The sequence below is a fragment of the Dendropsophus ebraccatus genome, chromosome 3 (assembly GCF_027789765.1).
Source record: "Dendropsophus ebraccatus isolate aDenEbr1 chromosome 3, aDenEbr1.pat, whole genome shotgun sequence".
In the NCBI taxonomy this organism is placed as follows: domain Eukaryota; kingdom Metazoa; phylum Chordata; class Amphibia; order Anura; family Hylidae; genus Dendropsophus; species Dendropsophus ebraccatus.
The window spans coordinates 57,613,306-57,639,932 of NC_091456.1; the positions used below are offsets into that span (position 1 = coordinate 57,613,306).

General features: G+C 41.3%; 1 protein-coding gene and 1 long non-coding RNA gene across 7 annotated transcripts in view; one reads left to right on the forward strand and one right to left on the reverse strand.

The window, feature by feature from the left end:
• PCSK5 (proprotein convertase subtilisin/kexin type 5) overlaps nucleotides 1-26,627 on the reverse strand; it is a 341,536-nt gene that overhangs the window by 278,979 nt on the left and 35,930 nt on the right. For all 6 annotated transcript variants that reach the window (XR_011362133.1, XR_011362134.1, XR_011362132.1 and 3 more), the window contains exon 2: nucleotides 19,636-19,740. Coding sequence is in view for 3 of the 6 variants with exons in the window: in XM_069961823.1 (XP_069817924.1) it covers nucleotides 19,636-19,740 (105 nt within the window). In the remaining 3 variants the exon portion in view is untranslated. The remainder of the gene's footprint in view (nucleotides 1-19,635; nucleotides 19,741-26,627) is intronic.
• On the forward strand, nucleotides 19-25,374 carry LOC138785655 (uncharacterized). Its single transcript, XR_011362135.1, has 3 exons — nucleotides 19-88; nucleotides 20,439-20,577; nucleotides 25,242-25,374. It is a non-coding gene; the product is annotated as an uncharacterized lncRNA (long non-coding RNA).

A 26,627-nucleotide genomic window follows, 5' to 3' on the forward strand; every position in this document is an offset into this window, starting at 1 on the left:
TTTCTGTCCTTGTTTCAGGCAGCATGAAACAGCTCTCAGGTTCCCTCTAAAGCTCAAAAGTCAAAACGGCACCATGTACTGGTCAAAGGTAAGCAAAACAAGTACACTTCCATTTTAAGCAAACAAGGAGATGTCAACTTTATAATGATCCATTATATGCAGTGTTACAAAAGCTTGAAGGGGTTTTTTTTTCATCACAAAGATGAAATCAGAAATTAATGTAATAATTTAATGAAACAAAAGGAATCTAGAAACAATACATCAACGATGTATTCAGCTGTAAGAAGAATAAAAGAATAACTCCTGGCTGTTATCTCCGAGAAACAGTTAACTCTCTATCACAGCCTGAAACTAATTTCAAACAGCAAATTCACAGAGGACAGACGGAAAGGAAAAATAATAATTCAAAGCCGTATGATTATTTGTCATGATTCACTCAATTAAGCTTTCAGACACAGCATTGTCTGAATGTAAGGATTTTTCACAGCATAAAGACCACGCACACCAGGGTACAGAACTCCAAGCTCATTTCTTTACAGTCTACAACAGTGGAAACACTAAATCTATAGGTCAAATGGACTTTTGAAAACCTGTTTCAGCTCAAGGACTCAATTACGAATGAGTGCAGGTAAAGAAAAAAAAAGCGTCAGCCCTCGTCCACGTGACCTCTTTCCTTCATGAGACATATAATCATTCTATTCAGCAGTCTTTGTAGCACAGTCTCTTTATGCAGCTCGTTTTTGTAAAGAGACCCACAAATGACATGTAAACAGGTTACATACAGTCCATTGACGAGAACGGTCTGACTGTATGTTCAGCCAATGGATTATTTCCGGCACCATTTACCAAGACTTCTATTAAGAGAATTGCAAGGTCATGTTCAATTGACACATTTCCTCATACACTACACACAGAAGCTTCTTTGGGTAGCCCGGACATAGACTGCCCCCATTATATGGGGCTAATACTGTCCAAACTAGAGTGAAATCTGTGACTACAAAGTGAAAATCCACAACAGAGAGCTGGAGTGACCGAGATGTCAAACATGCATCTCCTTACCCACATTATATATATACCCCAACTGGGTTCCTGAAGAGCATGGTAAGTAAAATGCATTGGAACCTTTTTTAAATATCATCTTTCTACTAATGATAAGTACTGTTCTATAAATTCAGATTTGACTACTGCCTAATGTATGGCTCTCTGTTTAACTATATGAGGATCTGGACACTGATTGGAGGTATAATACCTATGATTACTATATGTGTATTTGAGACATTTAAACTACCAGTGCAGACACCTACTAAGGCCGGGTTTACATATGTCCGGCCGTGCGGCGGCGTTTCCCTCCGACGCAGGAGAAAAGTGCCGGAGGGAAACGCATCTTTGAACTGATCCCATTGTTTTCAATGGGATCGTTCAAAATGTGCGGCGGTGAACTAGTGGCCGTTGCATCGCCGGACCGTCGGTGCGTTAGGACGCATCTTGCAGCGTCCTGGCGGACCGCACCAATTCAATCGTATAGAGCGCCGGATGCCTCGCCGGGCAGGACGCATGCCGTACGGCTCTGGCATCTGGCGTTCAGGCAAATAGTAGCACAAAATAAACACATCTCTCCCCCTGTGTGCTCTCCCCCTCCCCTATAGTACCCCCTTGGTCCCCCAGTAGTATATCGCCCCCCCCCTGTTTCTCCTCCAGTAGTATATAGCCCCCCCAGTAATATTTAGCTTCCCTGTGTGCACTCCCCCAATTAGTATACAGCCCTGCTGTGCGCTCTCCCCCAATAGTATATAACCCCCTATGTGCGCTCTCCCCCTCCCATATAGCCCCCCTGTGCGCTCTCCCCCTCCCATATAGCCCCCCTGTGCACTCTCCCCTTGTAGTATATAGCCCCCGTGCGCTCCCCCGCAAATCCCATTGAAAATGAGAGGAAAACATACTGGGAAAAAAAATGTCAACTGATGAGCACAACTTGTGACAACTGATGGGAACTGATGACAACTGATGGAAACTGATGGTTTTTAATGAAAAGAAGGATAGAAAAACTGATCACAACTGATGCATTTTTGGCATCAGTTGTGACATCAGTTGTGGTCAGTTTTTAGGCAAAAAACGCAACTGATGCCAACTTATATATGTAAACCCAGCCTAAGAGATATATACATTATAGAATCCTTAGCACCTCATAATAGGGCTTTTTCAGGTTCCCTAGGCCCCAGTATCTTCATCCTCCCACATATATACTCAGGTACCTCACCTCTTTCTCTCTTATGTGGAATTCTGGTCAATTTAGACAGCCACTAGTGTTGAGCTAGCATGCTTGGATGCTGCTCAAATAACTGACAGCTAGATGATCGACAATATTTAATTTTTTTGTTATCATTTTTGTATATTTTGTTCCTTCAGGAAGTTTAAACTAAATATACAAAAGTTTTATTGAAAAAATTTAATATCTTTATACAAAACACATTACAAGTGAGATAGGGATTGCTGTCAATTGCAGACAGCCCCACCTCACTTGTAATGTTCTTTGCAGAAAGCATTTACATTGTTTCATTCTAATTTTTGTATATTTCATTTAGACATCCCCTGAAGGAATGAAATATGCAAAAACGGGAACAAAAAAATGAAATTTAACTCAGAACGTCTTCGTCCTGAGTTAAATCCCGATGTTAACCAGGTGCTCTCTGCTCTCGAGTAGCGTGCACCAGGTAAAATGCTCAAGTCTCCCATTGATTTCAACTGAGCTGGTTGCTCAAGTGGCAGACTCACTCAACTGCTCACTCAACTCTAGGGGCCACATATGTACCTTTTCTACAGTACCAATGTTGTAGTATTCTGTGACATATTGGTCACTGAGATATACTGTATATTGTTTTCTGATTGCCCATTGGTGGGGGGCTGTGTTTTTAATGCTTACTCTATATGTACCTGATTGGGGTACATGTGAGGTCACGGTGCAATATTTGTCTTCACATGTGAGTGTTGATGTTTTTGTAGGCTTTATTACACACAACAAAAGTTATCTTTTAGTTTCCTTCTTTGAAAGCTCCCCATCATGGACTACCGGAGAGCTCATGCATTCCACAACAAATGGAAGCCATAAAAGGTTAATGGTTAAATATATTATGGCCAAATTTCCAACTAAGTGACACATTTAGAGGGAATATGTAACATATTAATTTAATTACAATTACGTCATGGCTGTCAAGTTAAGATAGTTGTAAACACAAAAAGATAACCCCATCAAAGATCCTCTAGACTCCTCTAGATCCTCTAGCTTTCTCCATAACCGTTCAAGGAGAAGGTCCCAGCATGAGCTGAAGCATCTATAAACAACCAACATGTCTGGCCTGTAAGGCTATGCTCACACATGGCAGCTTCATTGCAGTACTGCTAATAGTTATACCATTTCATTCATCTTAGTAAATACTGAACCCAGAGGAGAGATAAGGAAGGACACATCTCTACATGTCTGTAGGCACAGTTGTCTGTCAAACAATTTCTATTATAAGCAGAAAACCCTGACATTAATTATTACCTATCAAAGTTACTTTTGCATAATAATAATAATAATAATAATAATAATAATAATGCTTTTATTTGAATAGCGCACACAGATTCCACAGCACTTTACATAGTTTTGCCAATTATTGCTTTGCATTGTAGGTTTTGAACAATTAAATCTACTAAACACATAAGGGTAAAAGCTGTAGCTTGGCCTAAACATCTTAAAACAACACAATGCTTAAAGCGACTCTGTACCCACAATCTGACCCCCCAAACCACTTTTAATCCTGCAGCGCTGTGTCTAACGGCCGGGGCTTACATATGTATATGCATTAGGCTGGCACACCCTCTCTGTCCTTCCTCCCCACCCTCCTCATCATTAGGAATGCTCCAGGCAGATTGCTTCCTATTCCACATGGGCTGGATCGTTAATACACCTGTGCAAAGCTCAAACCGGATATATTCACACGAACAGGGTATATTCACACGAACGGGCCCGGCAGGTCCTGTCAGTTCCCATACACTACATATTTGCTGCGGTCTAAACGACCGCAGCGAGTATGTAATAATACCGCCCTTAACCCCTTCTGCTCCCGCCCGGCTCCCCCGCTGTAAGCATACTTTACCTGTCCTTGCTGCACGGGTCCGGCGTCCTGCTCTCCCGCCCGGCCAATCAGTGGCTGCGGCTGGGAAACACACTAATTGGCCAGACGGGAGAGCAGGACGCCGGACCCGTGCAGCAAGGACAGGTAATGTATGCTTACAGCGGGGGAGCCGGGCGGGAGCAGAAGGGGTTAAGGGCGGTATAATTACATACTCGCTGCGGTCGTTTAGACCGCAGCAAGTATGTAGTGTATGGGAACTGACAGGACCTGCCGGGCTCGCAGCGAGAATCTCGCTGCGAGCCCAACCGTGTGAATATACCCTAAATGTTCCTGGATCATTCCTAATGATGAGGAGGGTGGGGAGGAAGGACAGAGAGGTTGTGCCAGCCTAATGCATATACAAATGTAAGCCCCGGCCGTTAGACACAGCGCTGCCGGATTAAAAGTAGTTTTTATGACATTATGACGTTTTTAACTGCATCCCCTGCCGAACGGACCCCAGGACAGATCTTGGATTAAAAGCAGCTATCCAAAGGTACAAGTGGTTTGGGTACAGAGTCGCTTTAAGCTACCTTTCTAAGGGTCCTATTACACCACCAGATTATCTGACAGATTTTTTAAGCCAAAGCCAGGAATGGATTTGAAAAGAAGAGAAATCACAGTCTTTCCTTTATGACCTGTTCTCTGTTTATAGTCCATTTCTGGCTTTGGCTCAAAAAAATCTGTCAGATAATCTGTTTGTGTAATAGGGCCCTAAGACTAACAAATAAATGCATATTCTATTGCGTACATTTAAAGGGGTTGTCTGAGTAAGCAGATCTGATGTTTGGTGGCTGCACTCCAAGATGAATGGGCTTGGAAGCAATATCACTAAAGGACTATGCCAATTACATTTTTCATCAACTTATTTACATGGTTCACTGTGCAGTCAAACTTACATGTTATCTTGACTTTTTGCTCCATGACCTTTTTTTTTTAGTGCTACCATTTCAATGCACATGAAATTTTTATTCTTTTTGAATTCTATGAACAACTACTTGACTGCTCATAGGGATCAATGTAATATTGCAGCTCAATGTAGCCCAGACCATATAGAAGTAACTCTCCAAAGAATATCACTATAGCATGCATCTTAGAATTTTTACATGTAAAATATTGTAAAAGTATCATTATTACAAGTTAGTTCTGTCTTATGTCAAACTAGGTAAAGTATGATATTTGCCTATACTGGTATCTCATACCATTAGTAGGATCTTTGCTACACATATTCTTCTATATGGCAATCATTCCTTATTATGGAAATATACAAAAGAATCTAATAGAATAAGTGCTACAGTCACTGACTCACTCAGTATAGGAAAGGACATGTTTAATGGTGACTTATAGTGCATCACAGACCTATGAACTATGGACGCTATTGAAAAACCCATTACCGACTATAATGTGTCAGAGTAAATACGTCAATAAGTATCATTGGACAGGCTAATGGTCTGTTTACTAGGAAACATATCACCCTGAACTAAGTGACTTTATCCGTCTGTATTATCAGCCCAACAGGAGATGCATAAGCTGTAGGGCATTGGGACTTACTGATTTATAAATGACTAAATGAATTATGTTAAATGACTATATCCCTTCCCTTGTAATCAAATATGACAAATGCACTGTAGATGCTGTTAACACCATAAACACAGCTGCCTGCTGACTGTGTTAAGAATTGCTGCCTGGTCTCAATGATACAAGGTGGGGGAAGGGGCAGTAGTGTAGGGACTATTTTCTTGATGGATGTCTAAGGGCTTGGATGCCATCATCCTAATGGCACAGTATAAATAAATCTGATTCAATGCATAGTTTTGTTTCAGTCCAGGGACCGCTATCACCTTGGCTTGGTCAAATATATTCTAAGCATCCAGCATGGAGATAACCATTCTTTTTCATTGTAATTTTGATTAAACACGCTGAAAAACTGTGAAGCAAATTAATATCCTGCTCAAGATAAAAAAAAAAAAAAAAAAAAACAGAAACAAATGTGCTTGCATAGTGGGCCATTTTCTTTAGATAAACAGAACATGTAGCTCTTATGTCATCCATAAGTAGTGATCATGAATCTCGTGATAGGAAGTGATGTAATGGTCAAAAACAGTTTAAATTTTTCAGCACATCTTCATGTTTACTAAAAAGTTCCTTTTACCTGGTTACTTTCGTGTTAATAATCAGTAACAGTCCTGTTGTATAAACCCCCAATATGCCTTTTTCTACCATTCACGTTACCAAGGACTTTACTTAGCTTGTGCCTTTCTAAGGCAAGTCAGGTTTAATAGTTTTTCAGCTGTCTAGTAAACTGGGATCTGAGGAACCTTAGATCCCGGCCATTTAACCTTCTAGATGCCACATTCACCCAAGTGATTTACAGAAGGACAACTCCAGTTTTGTGATGGTGGAGATGGATTGCTATTAGCAACTAAACAGCTACCAATGACTTCAGGTCTGCCATGTATTGAATCCATGTAAAACTGATAGGCATAACACTGAAATATAGTGCAGCAATATATTATAGAAATAATAAGAAAAAAATGACATACAAAAATAACAAAAAGAAAACTCCTTACAAAGACCTTCTTTTGTAGATGAAAAAAACTACACTGGTCTCATCACCTCTGTAACAATCTGAACTATATAATTCTCAAATATTCATACTGCATGGTAAACACTATAGAACAAATCAGTGTTAAAATTGCTATTTTCTAATCATCTGCCTCTCCAAAAAGGGAATAAAAACCTATCAAAATGTTGTATACACCCCAAAATGCCGTCAATAAAAACTAAAACTCATCTAGCAACAAGAACTCAATACAGCTATTTTGGTGACCTATTCAAATGCAATATGCTTTAACAGTTTATAAAAGATGTAAAACTCCATCTAGTTCAACCTACTTTCATACAGCACTGCTGCAGAGAGAGGTAAAACAAATTCTCGATTGTCCCAGTAACTGCAAATTTGGTAGAATGCCTGTGTGAATCACAGACAGATTTCTTTTATGTCAATCTAATAAATATCCACATAGATTCACAAAAACGAAATTGCTAAAGCTATCTTCTGAAACCAGCTTTCTGTGTTCTTCTACACTAAACACAAATGTATTATAAGGCAGTAATGGGCTGTTAAGAAATGTTGAAATGAGACTGCTCCTACCTGCATGTACAATAAAAACAATTGGCACATTTACATCAGCCATCCCGCCATATTCATAAAGCACAAATACAAAATGTATATGTGTTCTCTATTGTATAGGATACACTATCCAGGGTGGGAGGCTGTGGCACAGCTCACATTGTGTTCAAGATTTCTTGCAGATATAAAGTAATTTTTATATTAAAGAAGTATTGTGAAATACAATACAAAATATTGTATTGCTACCCAAAAGTAATACAAATCAACAATATACACTTATTACTGGAAATGCTTATAAAGTAGTTTTTTCCCTGCATTTACTACTGCACCAAGGCTTCACTTCCTGGATAAAATGGTATTGTCAATTCCTGGATAATATGGTGATGTCACGACCCGACTCCCAGAGCTGTGCGGGCTGTGGCTGCTGGAGAGGATGATGGCAGGGGGATGCTCAGTGTCCCTCCAGTGCCCTGTGTCCCTCAGTGTCCCCCTGCCATCACCCTCTCCAGCAGCCACAGCCCGCACAGCTCTGGGAGTCAGGTCGTGACATCACCATGTTATCCAGGAAGTGAAGCCTTGATGCAGTAGTAAGTGCAGGGAAAAAAGCACTTTATGTGCATTTCCTGTATTAAGTGTATATTGGTCATTTGTATAACTTTTTTTTTTTTTGGGGGGGGGGGGGTCAATACAATACTTTAATTTAAAAAAATTCACCGGACTTCTCCTTTAATTATTATACTTATCATGAAAAAATGACAATATATGCAATGTAACAGTCTTCCAGGCCATCTAGGATAACCAGGTTTGGGTGACATTTATGAGAGTACTCAGAACACTCTTCTTTCTAGAGAGTTTTCTCTTTCCTGCAAACAATATATACAGGGTGTCCGATTTAATTTCTTGAGTGCAAATCAGGTTCTTCATTAGCACAGACAGTCATCCCAATACCCAGTACCCACTCATTTTAATGAAATGTGAAATTGTGAGTTTGGCAACTAAAATATAAGAAATGACAGAATATTGAAAATTCTAAATGTTGAGGAACTCGTCTGAGTATGTTTAAAGAGTTAATGGAAATGTTAGCAAACACAAACCTTCAACGCTGTGTCACATCTAAAGGACTTTCTCAGACTGGCACCTTATCAAAACTATTCACTCTACGGGCCAAATGTAATTTGGTCTGAGTATTCCGCCTGTGCCCTATTACAGGCAGGGGATCTATTGATTCCAACACTGTAAGGGTGCGCTGTCAACAACACAAAGATTTATGGTGGAAAAGGATATAAATGTTATTTTCTTTTTTTCTGTCACTGTTATGCACAGTGTTCCATTAGGTAAGATAGGTTGTACAGGCAAGATAGGGTGTATCATTGGTTGTATCCTGCTGAACAGGGCTGTGGAGTTGGAGACAAATAGTCAGCAGAGATGCACGGACTGTAACTCTCCATCTCTTCAAAATAAGAATATTAAATATTCAGCACTATTAAAGGAGCATTCCCATATTACACTTTTATGGCATATCCTCAGGATAGCTGCAAGTTCTATCTTAAGAACAAGGCCCCCCCTGGATTCATTTGACTTGCTTGCAGAGGTCAGAGGTAGCCACAAAGGCAAAGCAGTTAAATGAGTTGTTTTTATCCTTTGGATATGCCATAAATGTTGGAGATGCTCCACTCATCACCTGCCCATAGTGAAGCATGGTGGTGGTAGCATCACCTGTAAGGGTGCGTTCACATGTACCGGATCCACAGCAGACTTCACAATGCGAGTTCGCAGCGAAATCAACTGCGCATACCTTCCATGTCATTTTAAATAAGAAGACATACTCACAGCAAGATTGTCATCTTGCTGAGAGTATGTAAATGGCGGCCCCCTTAACCCCCCGCCACCCAGAGCATACTGTACCTGATCCATGCTCTGGCTGCATCTGAGACTCCCAGCGGTCCCGCCCAGCAAATCAGTGACTGTAGCGGGGCCGTGCACTCATCAGCTGAGCGGGACCTACAGGAGCCGGGAGCCTCAGATGTAGCCGGAGCATGGATTAGGAAAAGTATGTTCCGAGCGGAGGGGGCTGGTGTGGGGGTAAAGGGGTTGGCATTTACATACTCGCAGCAGGATGACAATCCCGCTGTGTGTATGTCTTCTCATTGAAAATGACAGGGAAGGTATCGTTAGCAGATTTCACTGTGAACTCGCAGCGTGAAATCTGCTGCGGATACGGTACGTCTAAACGCCCCCTCAGGCCATGTTCACATGGGATCAGACACCGGCCATTCCGTGACCCGACCAGGTCACGGAAAAGCCGGTGGCAGAGCCGGCCGGATGATCTTCACTGACGCTGAATTCCCCACTGCTCACAATGGAGCGTGTGTCGCCGGAGCCGCTTGCTCCATTGTGTGCACTGACAGGTTTTCTTGCGGCGCCGCTAGGGATCCCGGCCAGAGTGTATACAATGTGTATACACTCTGGCCAGGACTTTTTAGAAGGCATCACTATGTTCGTTCCGTAGTAATCACGGGCGTTGTTACAACAGCCGTGAATATTACGGAACTTACGTAGTGTGAACATAGTCTAAGGGTGCTTTTTCAGACTGGTCAGGGAAAAGAAAAAGCTGATTGAAGCAAAGCACAGACATATTTTTAATAAAAAACTGATTCAGAGGGCTATAGACCACAAACTGAGTCAAAGTTCAACTTCAACAAGGCAGTGACCCCAAGCACAGAGCCAATACAACACAGGAGTGGTTTAGGGAGAATTCTGTGAAAGTCCTTGAGTGGTCCAGACTGAAACCTGACTTGAACCTGACTTTCTGGGGAGACCTGAAAAGATGTGTAGAGCTTGTAGCATCACACTACAGAACACTGGCTAAAGGTGAGTCAACTTCAAGCACCTACTAAGAGGTCTGACTTTTTATGTCAATGCAATATATTTATTTTTTAACAAATAAGCAAAGATTTCTAACATTCTGGTTTCCATTATAGGGTGTTGGGAGCAAAATGATGGGGGGACAGGGAACTTCAATTTATTTTTCTATTTAGCACAAGACCCCAATATAACAAAATGTGAGAAAAGTGAAAGGGTCTGAAGCCTTTCTGAATGCACTGTATTATATATTCAATCACAGGAATTTAGAATTTTTTTCCCCAGAAATTGTATTCCAATAAACATATTTTATGTTCTAATTAACTTGATTTTTTAGACGATGGTAATGAAAAGCCCCATTGTTATTATAGTACTTCAGTGCATTTATTATTACAGTAGTTGGAGACATTGGCCAAACACAGGGAACTGAGAGAATGAAGTGGCAGTATGTGATATGTGGCAGTGTGCAATATGGTACCAATGTTCTCTTCAATACGGGGTGCTTAGGACCCCTGTTCTTGTGATCAATGGTGATCCCAGTGGTCAGACTAATCGCACACTTACCATCTTTTCTGTGCCTGGGTGATAATATATTACTGGAATAATTTTGCCATACACATAAATAAGCATATAACTCATATTACCTTTTATTATGGGTTAAATGCTGAAAAAAGCTATTTAGCCATTTTGCTTAATGCTATTTACTGATCACCTTGAGTAATGTCTTCACATTGTACGGGTTGCTAAGGTTACAAGGAAACCTAATATTTCTGTGTTATTTACTTCCTTTAATAAAGTCAAATTTGCCTTGCACTAGTTCTGATAAATCCCCCTCATTATAGCTATATATTTTGGTGGACAAGTACAATTCCTGGCATCCTGTTCAAAACAAAGAGCCGATTCCTTTACACAAAAGCAGTACAAGTGTTGCTGATGCAGATGATTATGGGAGGCAAGATAGTAATATTTGTCAGATGCACTGGAGATGGGAAGAAATATGGTGTTCCCGGTCTGCAGTAAACAAAGTGCACTGATGGGATTAGGTTCTATCCAGGTGCAAAAAGGAGATTTCACTTCACAGGGAGAGATTATAAAATGAGATGAATGAGTAGAGCCTCATTTATGTAGAATCAATTTTGGTCCTGCTCAGTATTACACAATTTGAGGGTTTTCCCGACACTTTGCATCAAGACTATCAAGAGAGAAATAGGAGAGGATGTGGTATGTTTGCTGTGATGATGCAAAAAAACTCAAATGCGTCTTTCAAAGGGGGTAATCTGGTTTAATCATGAAATATCCACAGTATCCATGGGATAGGGCAAAACTAATAAATTGTATGTGTGTGTGTGTGTGGGGGGGGGGGGTCCCTGCAAACTCTAGGAAGGGAGCCCCCAAATTCCTGCTGAATTTAGCTGCGGGCTGCACATGCATGCATTCATTCTCTATGGAGCCGCTAAATATAGGTGAATGCGGCTTTCGCCTCTCTTTGCTGGCTTCATAGAGAATGAATGGAGCCACTGTATGCATGCGCAGCCCACAATGACATTTAGTTGGGATTTCAGGGTCCCCTTTCTCGAAATGGCGAGGAACCCCAGTGGTCGGGCCCCAATCACTTAGTCATGCAGGGGCCTCACCTCATGTATGGATAATTATATGTATCTCTGTAACGTCTATTTTTGTCTATGTATGTACTCCCAGAATTGTAAAGTGCTGCGAAATCTGTTGGCGCTATATAAATAAAAATAAAATAGATAGTGAGGCCTCAGCATCCTCCTGGTCAGTCTGGTGAGGCCCAGGCATCATTTTGTCTCTTGGGTGAGGCTCCAGTAGAAAAAGTTTGAGAAGCGCTGGTTTAGACTAACCGATCTATGAAAATCATCGAAGGACCAGCGATGATTTTAGGACATGTTGAAAGACCACGATTAACAATTTATTGCTATTCGTTTGATCAGTGGCTGTATTTCCACAGGGAGATGAATCAAAGTTTTAGTTATTATCGCTAATTTGTAAAAATTTGTTATCGCTTTGTTTAAGAGGGCCATTACTACAGGTTAAAGGACCTTTCCATAGCACAAGGGATGCTCAGGATATAATTTGACTACCTTCATCCTCAGTGCTATTGTAATTAAATCTTCAATATAATTAATATGTAAATTAGCCACACTGGGGGCAGGGCTACAACCCATCCACCCCATGGATATTCATCTGGGACTCTGCAGTGTGAGATCACTTCATGAGGAGGCAGCCAATGGGTGGGGCACATTGGTGCACTGGGTACAGTAGTCCTACCCACAGTGCACCAAACTGCCTGATTTACTAAATTTAAGATTTAAGGGCCCTATGACACAACAGATTATCTGACAGATTTTTTGAGCCAAAGCCAGGAATGGATTTAAAAAGAGGAGGAATCTCTGTCTTTCCTTTATGACCTGATCTCTGTGTAAAGTCTATTCCTGGCTTTGGCAAAAAAATCTGTCAGATAATCTGTTGATGTAATAGGCCCCTAAGGAAAACTGCACTGAAGATGGAGGTAAAAAAAATCCCCTTCATTCCCAGCATCCCCAGCTACGGAAATGTAAAAGCAGGTTAGAGTCTTCTGACCTTCTGTCAGTTTCCCTTTAGCTTGATATGAGAAGTAACATATTCAGCTTACAAATAAGATATTACATTCCATATGTTAGCTCTGTGTTGCTCCTACATTAGTGCTATAATAGTGTTAAATGAAATATTTCTCTATTTTTGTTTAATTTGTATTATTTACTAAATATGTCTGTATTATATATGTATATATAAAAATTGCATAGGCCTTTTTTCAAGTAATGCCCCCACACACACACACACCATCACCACCACCAGAGCTACAGAAAGGATACAGTATTGGTCTGAGCCCATGATAAGACAGGAGGTTTAACTACTTCAGACTCCCTGCAGGAACTGTAACTAACCTGTGGTCACAGATTATTACGTATATTTCAGTCAGTATTGTGGTCCTCATATTCAAAACCAGCAGTGGATTAAATACACAGAAAGGCTCTGTTCACACAATGTTGAAATTGAGTGGATGGCCGCCATATAACAGTAAATAACTGCCATTATTTCAATATAACAGCCGTTGTTTTAAAATAACAGGAAATATTTGCCATTAAATGACGGCCATCCACTCAATTTCAACATTGTGTGAACAGATCCTTTCTGTGTTTTCAATCCACTCCTGATTTTGGTTGCAATATGAGGATCACAATACTGACTGAAATATACGTAGTGTGAACCCAGTAAAGCTGTGTCCTATGGGAAGTGAGAGTACAGGCAGCAAAGTAACAAGGACTCCTATACATTTCACTATTTTTTTTATATAACGTCTGATTTCTAAATGCTGTATTTATAGCATGTGCTGTATTTCACCATGGGAGATTATATAAGTATTTACACCAATGTCTACATATAGAGGCTGTGGGCATCATCGGCTGAGGTTTCTCGCCTGTATTTCCTATTTCATTCGTTCTTATCTCAACAAATTAAATGGCCACTAAACAAATAACAAATGCATTGGGATTCAATGACAATGAAGGTCCTGCTTAATTTAATGTCTGCACGATTGCTATTTGCTTTCTCACATCCTTTAGACACATTTGACCTTTGTTAAGGTGAGATAACCAAGCATATTTACATTCATGCAAATGGCTCCATTTGTAACTTCACAGTAACCTTCTGTGATTCCCAGATCACAATTTATGATAAAGTGCTAGAATCTGTGAAGTTTGCTAACAGTCTGTAATGAGAAAGATGAAAGCACATTTATTGCAATATTTCATTTGATGGATGCAAATTAAAACTGACTGATATGGCGCTCTCCTCTGAGAGCGTAATATCACAAGTCAGAGGCATACCATACACAAGTCAGAGGCATACCATACCACTTGTTTTATTAGTGGTGTTCAACCTCAGGAATGCTTGTCAATCTTCACAAGAACAGTGTTCTTCCAGCCCCCAATCCAATAAAACACTAATGGGGATAAATGTTTAACGGGGTACCCAGGGTCAGCTTATTTCCTGAGTTAAGCTGCCGCAGGAAACTTGACGGCACAGCAGTGTTCCAGCGCTACCATTTTGTGCTGTGACATCTCTTGCTTCAGGTTGTGCAGCCCTCCTCTTCAAAGACAGCGCTGTGCTGTGCTCTCATGAGAGTATGCCACAAAAACAACGACACCCATGTCCACAGACTGTATAGGGTATTGCAGCCCAGCCCTATTCACATTAAAAGATAAGTCCTTTTTTCTTAAAGTATTGTATTACTCTCCAAAAGTTATACAAATCAACAATATACACTTATTACGGGAAATGCTTATAAAGTGCTTTTTTCCCCTGCACTTACTACTGCATCAAGGCTTCACTTCCTGGATAACATGGTGATGTCACTTCCTGAATAAAATGATGATGTCACGACCCGACTACCAGAGCTGTGTGGGCTGTGGCTGCTGGACAGCATGATGGCAGAGGGACACTGAGGGACACAGGGCACTGGAGGGACACTGAGGTTCCCCCCAGGTTCCCCCCAGGATCCTCTCCAGCAGCCACAGCCCGCACAGCTATGGGAGTCGGGTCGTGACATCACCATTTTATCCAGGAAGTGAAGCCTTGATGCAGTAGTAAGTGCAGGGAAAAGAGCATTTCCCGTAATAAGTGTATACTGGTGATTTGTATAACTTTTTGGGTGAAATACAACACTTTAATAAAAATTTTCACTGATCTTCCTTTAAAGCAGCTTACCTGCACATATATTCCATGGACAGGTTTGGCTTTAGTTTGGTTTAAACAGCCACTCCTTAAAGGGGTTATCCATCAAAAAACTTTTTCTTTCACATCAACTGGTGTCAGAAAGTTATATAGATTTGTAATTTATTTCTATTTAAAAATCTCAAGTCTTCCTATACTTATAAGCTACTTTATATCTCACAGGAAGTGTTGTTTTATTTACATTTAGACACATTGTTCTCTGCTGACACCTCTGCCCATGTCAGGAACTGTCCGGAGCAGCAGCAAATCCCCATAGTTCCTTGCCGGAGATGTCAGCAGAGAGCACTGTGTCTGAATGTAAATAAAACAACATTTTCTTCAGGACATACAGCAGCCAAGTATGGGAAGACGTAAGATTTTTAAATAAAAGTAATTTACAAATCTATATAACTTTCTGACATCAGTTGATTTGAAAGAAAAAAATATTCACTGAACAACCGCTTTAAGGCTATGTTCCCACAATGTAAAAATAAGGGCAAATATTAACGGTCATGATCAGTTAATTGCCCTTATTTTTAGATCATGGGAACATAGCCTTAAAGTGTAACATCCTTCGGTGGTGGCTGAATCCTGTTCAGGTGCGGCAGCCATTTTATACAATGCAGTCAATAGTGCTTCAGCTAGTTGGGGCTTTAATGATCAAGCTCAATTTTCAAAATCTGACCTTTCTCACTTTATGAGCTTATAGCGCTATAATGCATTAATGTATGCTAGCGATTCTGAGATAATTTATTTTTCCTGTTTTGTTTTTTTTATATTTAACGTACGCTATTCAGCGTGCAGTTAAAGTAACATAATTAATGTATTATATGGGTCACTACGGTTATGTTGATACCAAATTTGCATAGTTTTTTTTAACTATTACCACTTTGGCACAATAGAAAACTATCTTTTTGAAAAAAAAGAACAAAAACTGTCCATCCATAACGTTCTTTTCTTTTACGCGACAGAGCTGGTTTGGGCACTTTTTTTTGTGGGAAGATATGTAGTTTTTATTGATACCAAGTTTTACATATATATGATTTTTTAATCTCTTTTATGATATTTTTGGAAGCAAATTTATAAAATACAGCAATACTGGTGCTGTGTTTTTTTTTTTTCAAACAACGTGTGTCATGTGATATAATTAATGATATAGTTTCATAGATTGGGTTGTTACGGACGTGGCAACACCAAACGTATAGGTTTAGTGTTTTCTTGGTGTTTTTATGTAATGATTTTTTATATATAGGGAATATAATACATTTTTATTATTGGAGAGGGCTGGGGGGATTGCCATGACGCGGATCGGACATCCGGACATCGGTGCGGGGCTTCTGATCTGGGGAGTATAGTACCACACCTGACCAGAACCCATTACATGCCACTGTCATGACTTGACAGTGGCATAAAGGTGGTTAAAACTATTCAAAGCCGTAAATTACCGCTCTAGATAGTTGCAGCAGACTATCAGCCGTCATACTAACAGCTGATCCTGTGCGGTATCGGTGCTCCTGCACCGGAAGCATTATTTGTTCTGTCCCTGCTATAAAAAAAAAAAACGACGGGGACAGAATAAAGCCCATTATTGTAGAAAGCCATATCGGGGGGGGTCACTATCGGGGGGTCACTAAGGGGTTAAATAAATTTATGTATAAAAGTAATAAGACTTGTTGCCCTTTATATAAAAAGTCATCCTAATGAGGCTATGTCACACACCGTAAAATAACGGTAATACTGCAGTAATTCTGAAGTAAAAATACATCAGCATTTTACATTGAAGGCTATGTTCACACCTAGTTTCTTGGTCAGTATTTTAGTCAGTATTTTGATCAGTTGTTTTATATGTAAAACTAGAAATAGAGTTGTTTTATATGTAAAACTAGAAGTCGAGTCAACATAGCATTTCTGTCTACAAGTGTAGTCACACATGGTATTTCTGTCAGTCTTTTGGTCAGTCTTTTTTCAACCAAAACCAGGAATGGGTTGAAAACACAGAAATAAGTATAATTTTGCCCTGTCTGTTCGCCTCTGTTTTGGTTGAAAAAATACTGACCAAAAGACTGACGGAAATACCATGTGTGAACACTGCCTAATAATGCGCTCCACTGGAAATTGGCTGACATATACTGTGTACACAGTACACAATAACGGCCATAATTGAATACGACCATCCAAATAAGGAACATGTTCATTATTTACGACCTGCTTTTGCAAAATACAGCCGTTATTCTGTCATCTGTTTACATATTGTTTTATTTTCATTCAAAATTACGGTCATATTTAGCTTTTAATTTACGGTGTATGAAATTGGCCTGAAACATTAGTATTTACATATCTCCTATTCCAATCAAAAACCGTTGATTTAATAAAAAAAATAGTTCTTATTACTAAACCTTCAATTCTTCCTTTTTGAAAATTGATATTACAGCTCATAGAATTCATTGTAGGCCATGTCATCCATTAAATTTGGATCCTAGGGTAAATACTATAAATGCGTGGATTTCTGTCTAGATTATATTTGTATTCAATTTATCTTCCCTGTTGCCTTCCTCCACAGTGGTACCAGTGCATGACTGAGCTTCAGGTGTCTTTTCATTGGTGACATTGCAAGTCGCTTTTATTAATATAGAGGGCACAAATACACTGCATCAGTGCAAAATCATCCAAAAGAAAACATTTAGGCACTCAGTATCTTTCCAGCCATTTACATTCACTTTCATGCTTAACAAAGAATCTTCTCCTGCACATACATTTGCATCTGGAAAGTCTTCAGACCCTTTAATTTTTTCCCCATTTTGTTAATTTGCGGTTATTTTCCATCATTCTGCCACAAGTAACCCATAAGGACAAAGTGAAAACAGAATGTTAAAATATTTTGCTATTTTACTGAAAAGAAAAAACTAAAATATTGAATTGACATAACTATTCAGGCCCTTTAAGGCTATGTTCCCACTTTGGGAAAGTATCGGGTAAAGGCGGCCGTCTTGTTAAATAGATGGCCTCTAATAATGATCATTTTTATCATCTATGTTATAAGATGGCTGCCTTTACCCGATATTTTCCCAAAAGTGGGAACCTAGCCACACTTAGCACTTACACCTCCAGTCTTCTTGAGTATAATGTCGCAAGGTTTGCACACTGAGACCTAGGGATTTTCTGCAATTCTACTCTGTATATCCTCTAAAGCTTTGTCAGGTTGAATGGGATCCATCAGTGGGCAGCCATTTCCATTTTCTCTCCAAAGATGTGGTCCCGATCAGACACTTAAATGCTACGATAACAGCATTTAAGGGATTAACGGTGATCGCTGCTGCCCATCATTAACTGTGAGGACCTCCCCCACTACAAAGCGAACCCAGCTTCTGAGTTGACATCATAGTATTATAATAGGGGAAAGCGTACACTTACGGAACCATGTGAGAAAGCCCAGACATCTGTGATGTTAATTTATGGCATATGTCAGAAAGGGGTTAACCAGTTAAAACCAAAACCAAAATCAACAGTTTGAAGGGGCAAAGCTACTTTAGCAATGCATTAGTTGGTTCACGCACATGCTGTAGTTTTCATACAGGCTAGGTATTGCAGAAGTGTCTGAAGTAAAAGGTGGCCTACAGTGAGGATAGTGTTCTTGGGTCTATAATGGTAAATAACTATAAAATCAACTTAGGCTGCACTCACATGTCCCGTAAAATTGTCCGTGCGACCATGGACAATTTTAGGAACCATTTAAGTAAATGCAGCCATTCACATCATCCGTACTGCGACCCCCACATGTTCCGCACCGTTAAAAATAGGACATGTCCTAATGCGGATCCTGGCAAGGATACTCCCAGCTGCACAGCAGCAGACATGACAGGAGCGCAGAAGACAACTACTCGCCTACTCCCCCCAAGCCGGTAAACATATGAGCCAGCCGGCACGGGGGTGGGGGAGGGGTAGGCAAGTAGTTGTCTTCTGCGCTCCTGTCATCACTGCTGTCGGGCGTCGGGGGGCTGCCCTTTGGGGGATCCATGCCGAGATCCTCCTCCGCTAATCGTGGCGCGGATCACATAAATGAGGCCTTAGATTCTTCATATTCTGTTTGCTATGTTTGCAACTACGTTCAGCACATATATGGGGAGATTTATCAAACATGGTGTAAAGTAGAATTGGCTCAGTTGCCCCTAGCAACCAATCAGATTCCACCTTTCATTCCTCACAGATTGTTTGGAAAATAGAAAGTGAAATCTGATTGGTTGCTAGGGGCAAATGAGCCAATTCTACTTTACACCAGCTTGATTAGGTCTAATTCAATATGGGGAAAGAACATATAAAAACCATGAGCCTTTTCTTGTAGTGGCAGTCAATGTCATACATATGTACCTGTCCAGGTATCAATGCTTATGTTGTATAAGTGTGGCAATGGCTAAGTTTTATCATACTATCTCACACAAAATCAACACGTAAAACGCTTTGTCTCTGTATATTTTTCCTTCATGCTGCTAAACACAATTTTATTCCGTGCTTGTTTTAACCAAGGTTACAATGTCTCCTAAAGTAAGCAAACATTCATTGCACATCCCCTCTTTGTCTGGCTTTTGACAGGGACTGAAGGAGGTGATGTATCAGTTCCATAGTACTCAAATGGCTGGTGAGCATCCTTTTCTGGTGTGACATTACAAATTAATAATGCAAGACCATTGGCTGTAGACACGGTGGGGATCTGCTTACCTTTGGTTCCATTGAGATGAAGTTGTGCGTTCCTTGGCTTGATAAGACGGACCTCTTGATGGTTTTACTGTGATAAAAGTGGTAGTAATCCAGGAGTGACCCAATCTACAAAAGAAAAAAACAAAACAATCAGAAAGCGTTGTAATGAGAAAAATCATTTGTTTACGTTCGTAATTTTCAGCACATAATATAAAAGTATAAATTATGCAAGCTCCCGCTGTGCTAGAATGTTACTTGAGCCCAATGATCATCTTTCAATAGAAGGACATGTGATATGAAATGGATGTGGGTGTCCTTCAGGCACTAACTGCATAACCAAAGATTATAATTGAGCTTCTAAAACGGCCTGTGTCTACCTTTTAATGTTTAATTTATATGCAGTGTTTTATATCGGTGCACGTCCACACTGACACATAACAAACTGCATTAAAAAAAAAGATGTGCCAAATGACTGGCACCATTAAAAAGCATTCTGTTTAGTTTGCTACAGGAAATGTAGTTTATCATGATTCTCTACTGGGATTGTTAAGCACTGAAACAAGTTATAAAATTAGATCATTTTTATTCATAATACTGGAAAATCTTTGGACACTAGAAGGCTTTGGTAACAATAGATTTTAAACTTCTTGAACAGATTAATAAATGCAATGTCTGGTACTTAAAGTGTATCTGTACTTTCGCAATATGTTTAAATATGTGCATGACTTTACTAGATTAACCCTTCTAGTGCTCCTATTGCTATGAATAAATCCCTAAGATCCCCTTTCATAATGCACAGCTATTTCTCATTCTCTCTATTTCAGGACCATAGCTGGTCTGTTTGCCAGCAGTATTCACATATGGACTTCTCTTCCATTGCTTCTTTGGCCAGTTGCAGGACAGCACCTACTCCTCTCTTCTATGCCCTGATATGATGCTAGAAAACTGCACTGGACAGAATAGGTAAGCACTGTGCTGGGGGATGACCTTCACAGTAAACTCATATAGATGGCATCAGAGAGGAGAAGTGGATTATTGATGCACTGGGTTTCCTATGTGCTATGTGAACAGAAATGAAAAACAGCAGTAGAGAAATAAAGGGTTAACATCACAAAAGCAACTCTGGTCTAAGCAGTGAATTACTGATGATGATGAAGATGAAGGTGATAATGATGACAAGCTAAAGGGGGGGGGGAGAGTACACTGTGCACTGTGTATGCAGTGGGAACACAAGAGTTTACCCAAAACTTTACGGAGATAAGAAACCTTGATTCTAGCTTTTAGGCACAGTGTGGACCCCCTATGGAGCACAGTGTGGGTTCTCTGGAGGAGGCAGACAGGCTCATACTGCATGTACACAGGCAGCCTGTCTTCCACTTTCCTGCACTTCAACTTCCTGTGTTCTGTCTTGGTCACTTTGCTGCTAGAGATGGAATTTCCTTAACAAAAGGCAGTTGGCAGCAGTTTGCTGCGAAGTGAGACACTTGTTGTCCAATAAAGAAACCAACAAATGATTATTGTGCAGCACTGCGAATATATATATATATATATATATATACACACACACACAGTATATATATATATATATATATATACTATATATATATATATATATATATATATATATATATATATATATACACACACACATCAGAATTAGGCACTGAAATATGTTTATCCCCACTTTCTTCAGTGTATAACTATGTATTAGGAGACAGAGCTTCAAGCTCCACCCATCTTCATAGCTCCTGTCTCCAGGAGACCTAGCACCATGTTGTTTAGCAAAACTGCCATTACAACTGGAGGTACACTTTAAGTATACTGGGTTTTCCCATTTAATCAAACCTAGGGGCATCCTCTATTAGCTCAATATGATCAAAAGAGGTGTTTGTAAGCAGACTCTTTTCTGAGGACAGTTTGTTATGTACTTTTTATACTTTATGCACCTCACTTTCACAGGTTGCATTTGACTAGTCACATGGATGACTGTTCAAAAGTACATAAAACAGTTCTTTTTGCACACAGAAATTAGCTCTCGCTGAGAGCCATATGTGAATATACGTCATGGCCTCATTCACACTTCAGTATTTGATCAGTATTTTTTACGCCAAAATCAGGAGTGGATCCGAAACACGGAATAAATATAATGGAAATGTTCCTACTTTTTTTTATTTTCCACTCTTATCTTGACTTTAAAATCAGATTAAATATACTGATCAAATAGTGAACCCCCTTCACTAGAGTGTAGAGCCCTTATGACAAGTTGAGGTAGACTTTCTCAAGTGTACTTATACTGCTGTATTGTTTAGAGTGTTTTTTAGAAAGCTCAAAATTCACAGCAAGGAGCTGATAAAAGTTGTGAGCTTCTTAGCTAGCTGCTGCACATACATTACAGCGAGAACACAGTGTGAAATATTGGCATGGGTGAATACACCACGGTTCAATGGTTTCTAAAACGGTCAGCAAAACTATGGCAGCAAGGCCCTCGGAGAGGATTTACAGATACCCTAGATACTAAAGCATATAATATGCAGGGCATCAGTAAAATGGATTTCCACATACATTCAGTACTGCACAGAGAGATAGAGCTCCTGTGGGGGAAAGTAACTTCTATGGAAGCACTATGACTGTGATGAGAGCATGGAAATGTTTAAGGGTGCCTTCACACCTACCGGATCCACAGCGGATCTCACTTCAGCGGATTTGGAGCGAGATCCACTGCGGATCCGGTACCATTCACCCTAATGATAGCACATACCCGCAGCGGGATTGACATCCCGCTGTGAGTATGAGTTTTAACCCCCTGATGCCCGCAGCCCCGCCTCCTGCAGCTCCACCGCTGCCCCCATCAGCCCCGGGACTGCATCCCCAATCGCCGCCGGCACGCATCCTCGATCAACGCCCGCATCCCCCATCATCTCTGCAGCCCATCTGCATTCCCGATCATCCCCGCAGCCGGCACGCATCCCCGATCGCAGCCTGCAGCCCCCCGCATCATCCCTGCAGCCCGCTGGCCGCCGCCAAGAGCATACCTTACCTGCTCCTCGGCGCAGCTGCTGGGATGATGCGGGCGGGCTGCGGGGATGATCTGGGATGCGTGATGGCTGCGGGGCTGATGGGGGCAGCGGTGGAGCTGCAGGAGGCGGGGATGCAGCGGGGCTGCGGCCATCAGGGGGTTAAAGCTCATACTCACAGCGGGATGTCAATCCCGCTGCGGGTATGTGCTATCATTAGGGTGAATAGTACCGGATCCGCAGTGGATCTCGCTCCGAATTCGCAGAAGTGAGATCCGCTGTGGATCCGGTAGGTGTGAAGGCACCCTAAGAGGGTATTGTGGCCGTCACTATTATGAAGGTCTGGTGGTAGTGAGACTTATTGGGGCAGTGTCACTCTTATAAGGGCTATAGGGGCGCTATAGCTGTTACTGTGAGGGTCAGTTCACTGAACTGACCCTGACTCTCTATACAGCAGATGTGGCTATCACTGTTTTTGGGTTACAGCAGCTGTCATTAACCCTGTGAGTCTGTTACTATTATGTTATATCTAGTGGGCCCCTAATAAGGTAAAGTAATGCTAAGTTTACACGAGGCGATTATTGGCCTGATCGTACGATTAACGATTTCGAAGTAACAATTTTTTTTTATAAAGATCAGCGTTTAGACGGTACGATAGATCGTACGGAAAAATCGTTTTGCGATTGTACGCCCGCAGCTCGGCCCGCCCGCAGCCCACCCCCCCTGCTCAACCGCAGCCCCCTGCGCCGCCCCGATCGCCACCCCCGCCACTCCGATCGCCCCCCCGCCACTCCGATCGCTGAAGAGGAGCACTGATTGGCTGAAGAGGAGCCGTTTGAAATTCCAGGCTCACCTCTTCAGCCAATCAGTGCGCTGAAGAGGGGAGCCGGGGATGTCCGAAGACCTGCTGCGCGGAGCAGGTAACGTATGTTCTTGGCCGCGGCGGTGATGGCGATCGGAGCGGCGGTGGGGGGGGGGGGGGGGCGATCGGAACGGCGGTGGGGGGGGGCGATCGGAACGGCGGTGGGGGGGGGGGGCGATCGGAGCGGCAGCTGGGGGGCGATCGTAGCGGCGGCGGGTGGGGGTGGCGATCGGGGCGGTGATCTGAGCGGCGGCGGGGGAGTCGATCGGGCGGCGGGGGTGTCGATCAGAGCGGCGGGGGTGGCAATCGAGTCGGCGCAGGGGGCTGCGGATGAGCGGGTGGCCGGGCTGCGAGCGGGGGGGGGGCGGGCGGTGCTGCGGGCGGCCGGACTATCGCGCGACAACTGTTTTCACAAAACGATCGGCAAATTTTTTGTGATCGTCGAACGACGATTTATGAAAATGTTAAAAGATGAAAATGAACGATTTTTCGATGGTTCGCCGCGTTTACACGTACGATTATCGTTCGAATTTGATCGTTATCGCGAAAATTTGCCTGATAATTGCTACGTGTAAACCCAGCATAAGTAGCATCAATAAACCAGTATACTAGTAATTCCCCTTTATGCAGGCAAAAAAAAAATGACCAAAAGCTACTGGGGCACTGACACAGTTATAGGACACTGTCGCTATTACATGGGCACTGTAAATGGAGCACAGTGGCATTCACTGCTATTAGAACACTTGGGTGTCACTGTTATTGGTGTACTATATCTGTCATTGTTAAAGAGACTTTGTCAGTAGGATTATGTCAGTATACTATCTAAGGGTAGTATAAACTAGTAACAAAGAAAAGAATGATGTATCACTTATATTGTTCTGTGCAGCTGATCCAGGGATTTCCTCCTAAAGAACATGGACAATAAGTAGTCCTCTGCATTATGTGCATGAGCCCAGTAGTCCTCAATATTCATGAGAAACAGAAGACTCCACCCAGCAGCTGCTTATTGGCAGTTATCTATCCTTGCTGTGTATAAGCAGACAACTGTCAATAAGCAGCTGGAGGGCGGGGTGACAAGAATCCTGTTCTCCTGCATAATAGGAGAACGGCTGAACAGAATGATGTAATTAAGATACCATTCCATTCAGCATTTCTGTCATTAGTTTATGCTGCCATCATTTAAGGTGGAATAAACCTAGTGACAGGTTCCCTTTAAGAAGGCCCTGTTATTGTCAGTGTTCTAAGGGGCAGTAGAGTTGCAACTGCAGCTGTTATATGGGCACTTTCACCATCACCATCAAAGGGGGAAAGTGGATAATATGGTTAGAAGGGTTATCCAATAAAAATCCCATGGGTTATCCCATGACATAATCAGGCAGTGGTAGATGCACATGCTGTCCCCCTCTCAGCTTGGTGTCACACAATGGCAGGTATATATTATTTTGCTTTTTTAACAAACAAAATACCAGATTTTGAAGCAAAGGCATGGTAAGTGAAGAAGATAATAAAGCCCCTGGTCTTATAGAACAGGCTGCACTTGAATCACTTATCTACTGTCATCTTCTTTCAACATATTTCGCTTGGACCAATAGGATAGTATGGAATATATGATGGAAATGTGAGAGCTGTAGTAATCAGCCGACCGATTTTTTATCCACTGTCAACTTCAATAAAGTCAAAGAAAATAATAAAGCCTTTGTACATATTTGTCATCTTTATCTCCATCCTGATGTGTCACTGGTTTATTGCAGCTCTCAAGAGTTATTCGGAAAGCACACAATCCAAGCTATGCCAAGAACATGATGTCTGCACAATGCACTACGCAACAATATTCTCCGCACTCAATAAAAGTTCACACACAGCTAGAGATCGTGTCATTTTGATGGAAAGGACAATAATATTCATTTGCCATAAGTTTCGTATATATCTTTTATTGTCTGTCAGAATCTCTTGGTGAAATTTAGGTATCGGCTTAAAATGTCTACGAGATTTAGTCTTGATATAATTTCACCAAGGTCTGATGCTTATTGTAATATATATATATATATATATATATATATATATGTTAGTGTTACACCTGTCATACACATGGCCACCCTGCATCTTGTTCAATACAGTAACTATTCCTTCACAGTAGAATCTCAATCATCACATATCAGTAGAATAATAAAGGAAGCCACCATTTATCCTATAGTTTCATAGGGGACATAAGAATGTATGTTTTATGAGGGGGGACTTTCATGTACTATGATCTTCAATCAATATCTTGTGTAAAATCAGCCCTATCTATAAAGCTATACCGTACATGAATTTTTTTAGAGCACCACTTCATTGTGCTAGACAGGTTCTGATGCAGTTCATGGTCATTTTGAAATCGGCAGCTCGGTTTTCCTATATGACGCTGAGCGTGCAGCAAACATGCATCATTCTTAAAATACAGACAAAACAGCTATTTCAAGGTTGTAGAGGAAAACTTGCCAAACCTATTGTGGTAAAAAAAAAGGAGATGTGGGCTGGCATACGTCCCACTGCTTCTATATACACAGTCGAGAATCTTATACCAAATACAGTGATTATATTATATATTTAGGGTAATATACAGTAGCTGAAATTATAACTAATTCTGTACAATGTGCCTAAGGGGACAAGCAAACATTCCACATTATACACAGAGCCGCATTCTTCCATACACTTGCACAGCCTTTATCCTAATAAGTTTCGACTTGCAAACAGTTCTTAGGAATATCAACTCATTTTCACCTATTAATCCTGAATTGTATCCTGAAATAACCTGTGACTTTAATATTAAAGTTAAGTCTCTACAGTAACTGCCCCCCCCCCTGTAAATATATTAATGCTGACCATTGCATTTTTGCCAAGAACTGTAAGGTTCTGTTCACACCAGCTTCACTCTGTGCACACTAGCACCATGGCTTTACTCTGTGCACACTAATAAAATGGCTTCTCTCTGTGCACACTAGCACCATGGCTTCGCTCTGGGCACACTAGCACCATGGCTTCGCTCTGGGCACACTACCACCATGGCTTCGCTCTGGGCACACTAGCACCATGGCTTCGCTCTGTGCACACTAGCACCATGGCTTCGCTCTGTGCACACTAGCACCATGGCTTCGCTC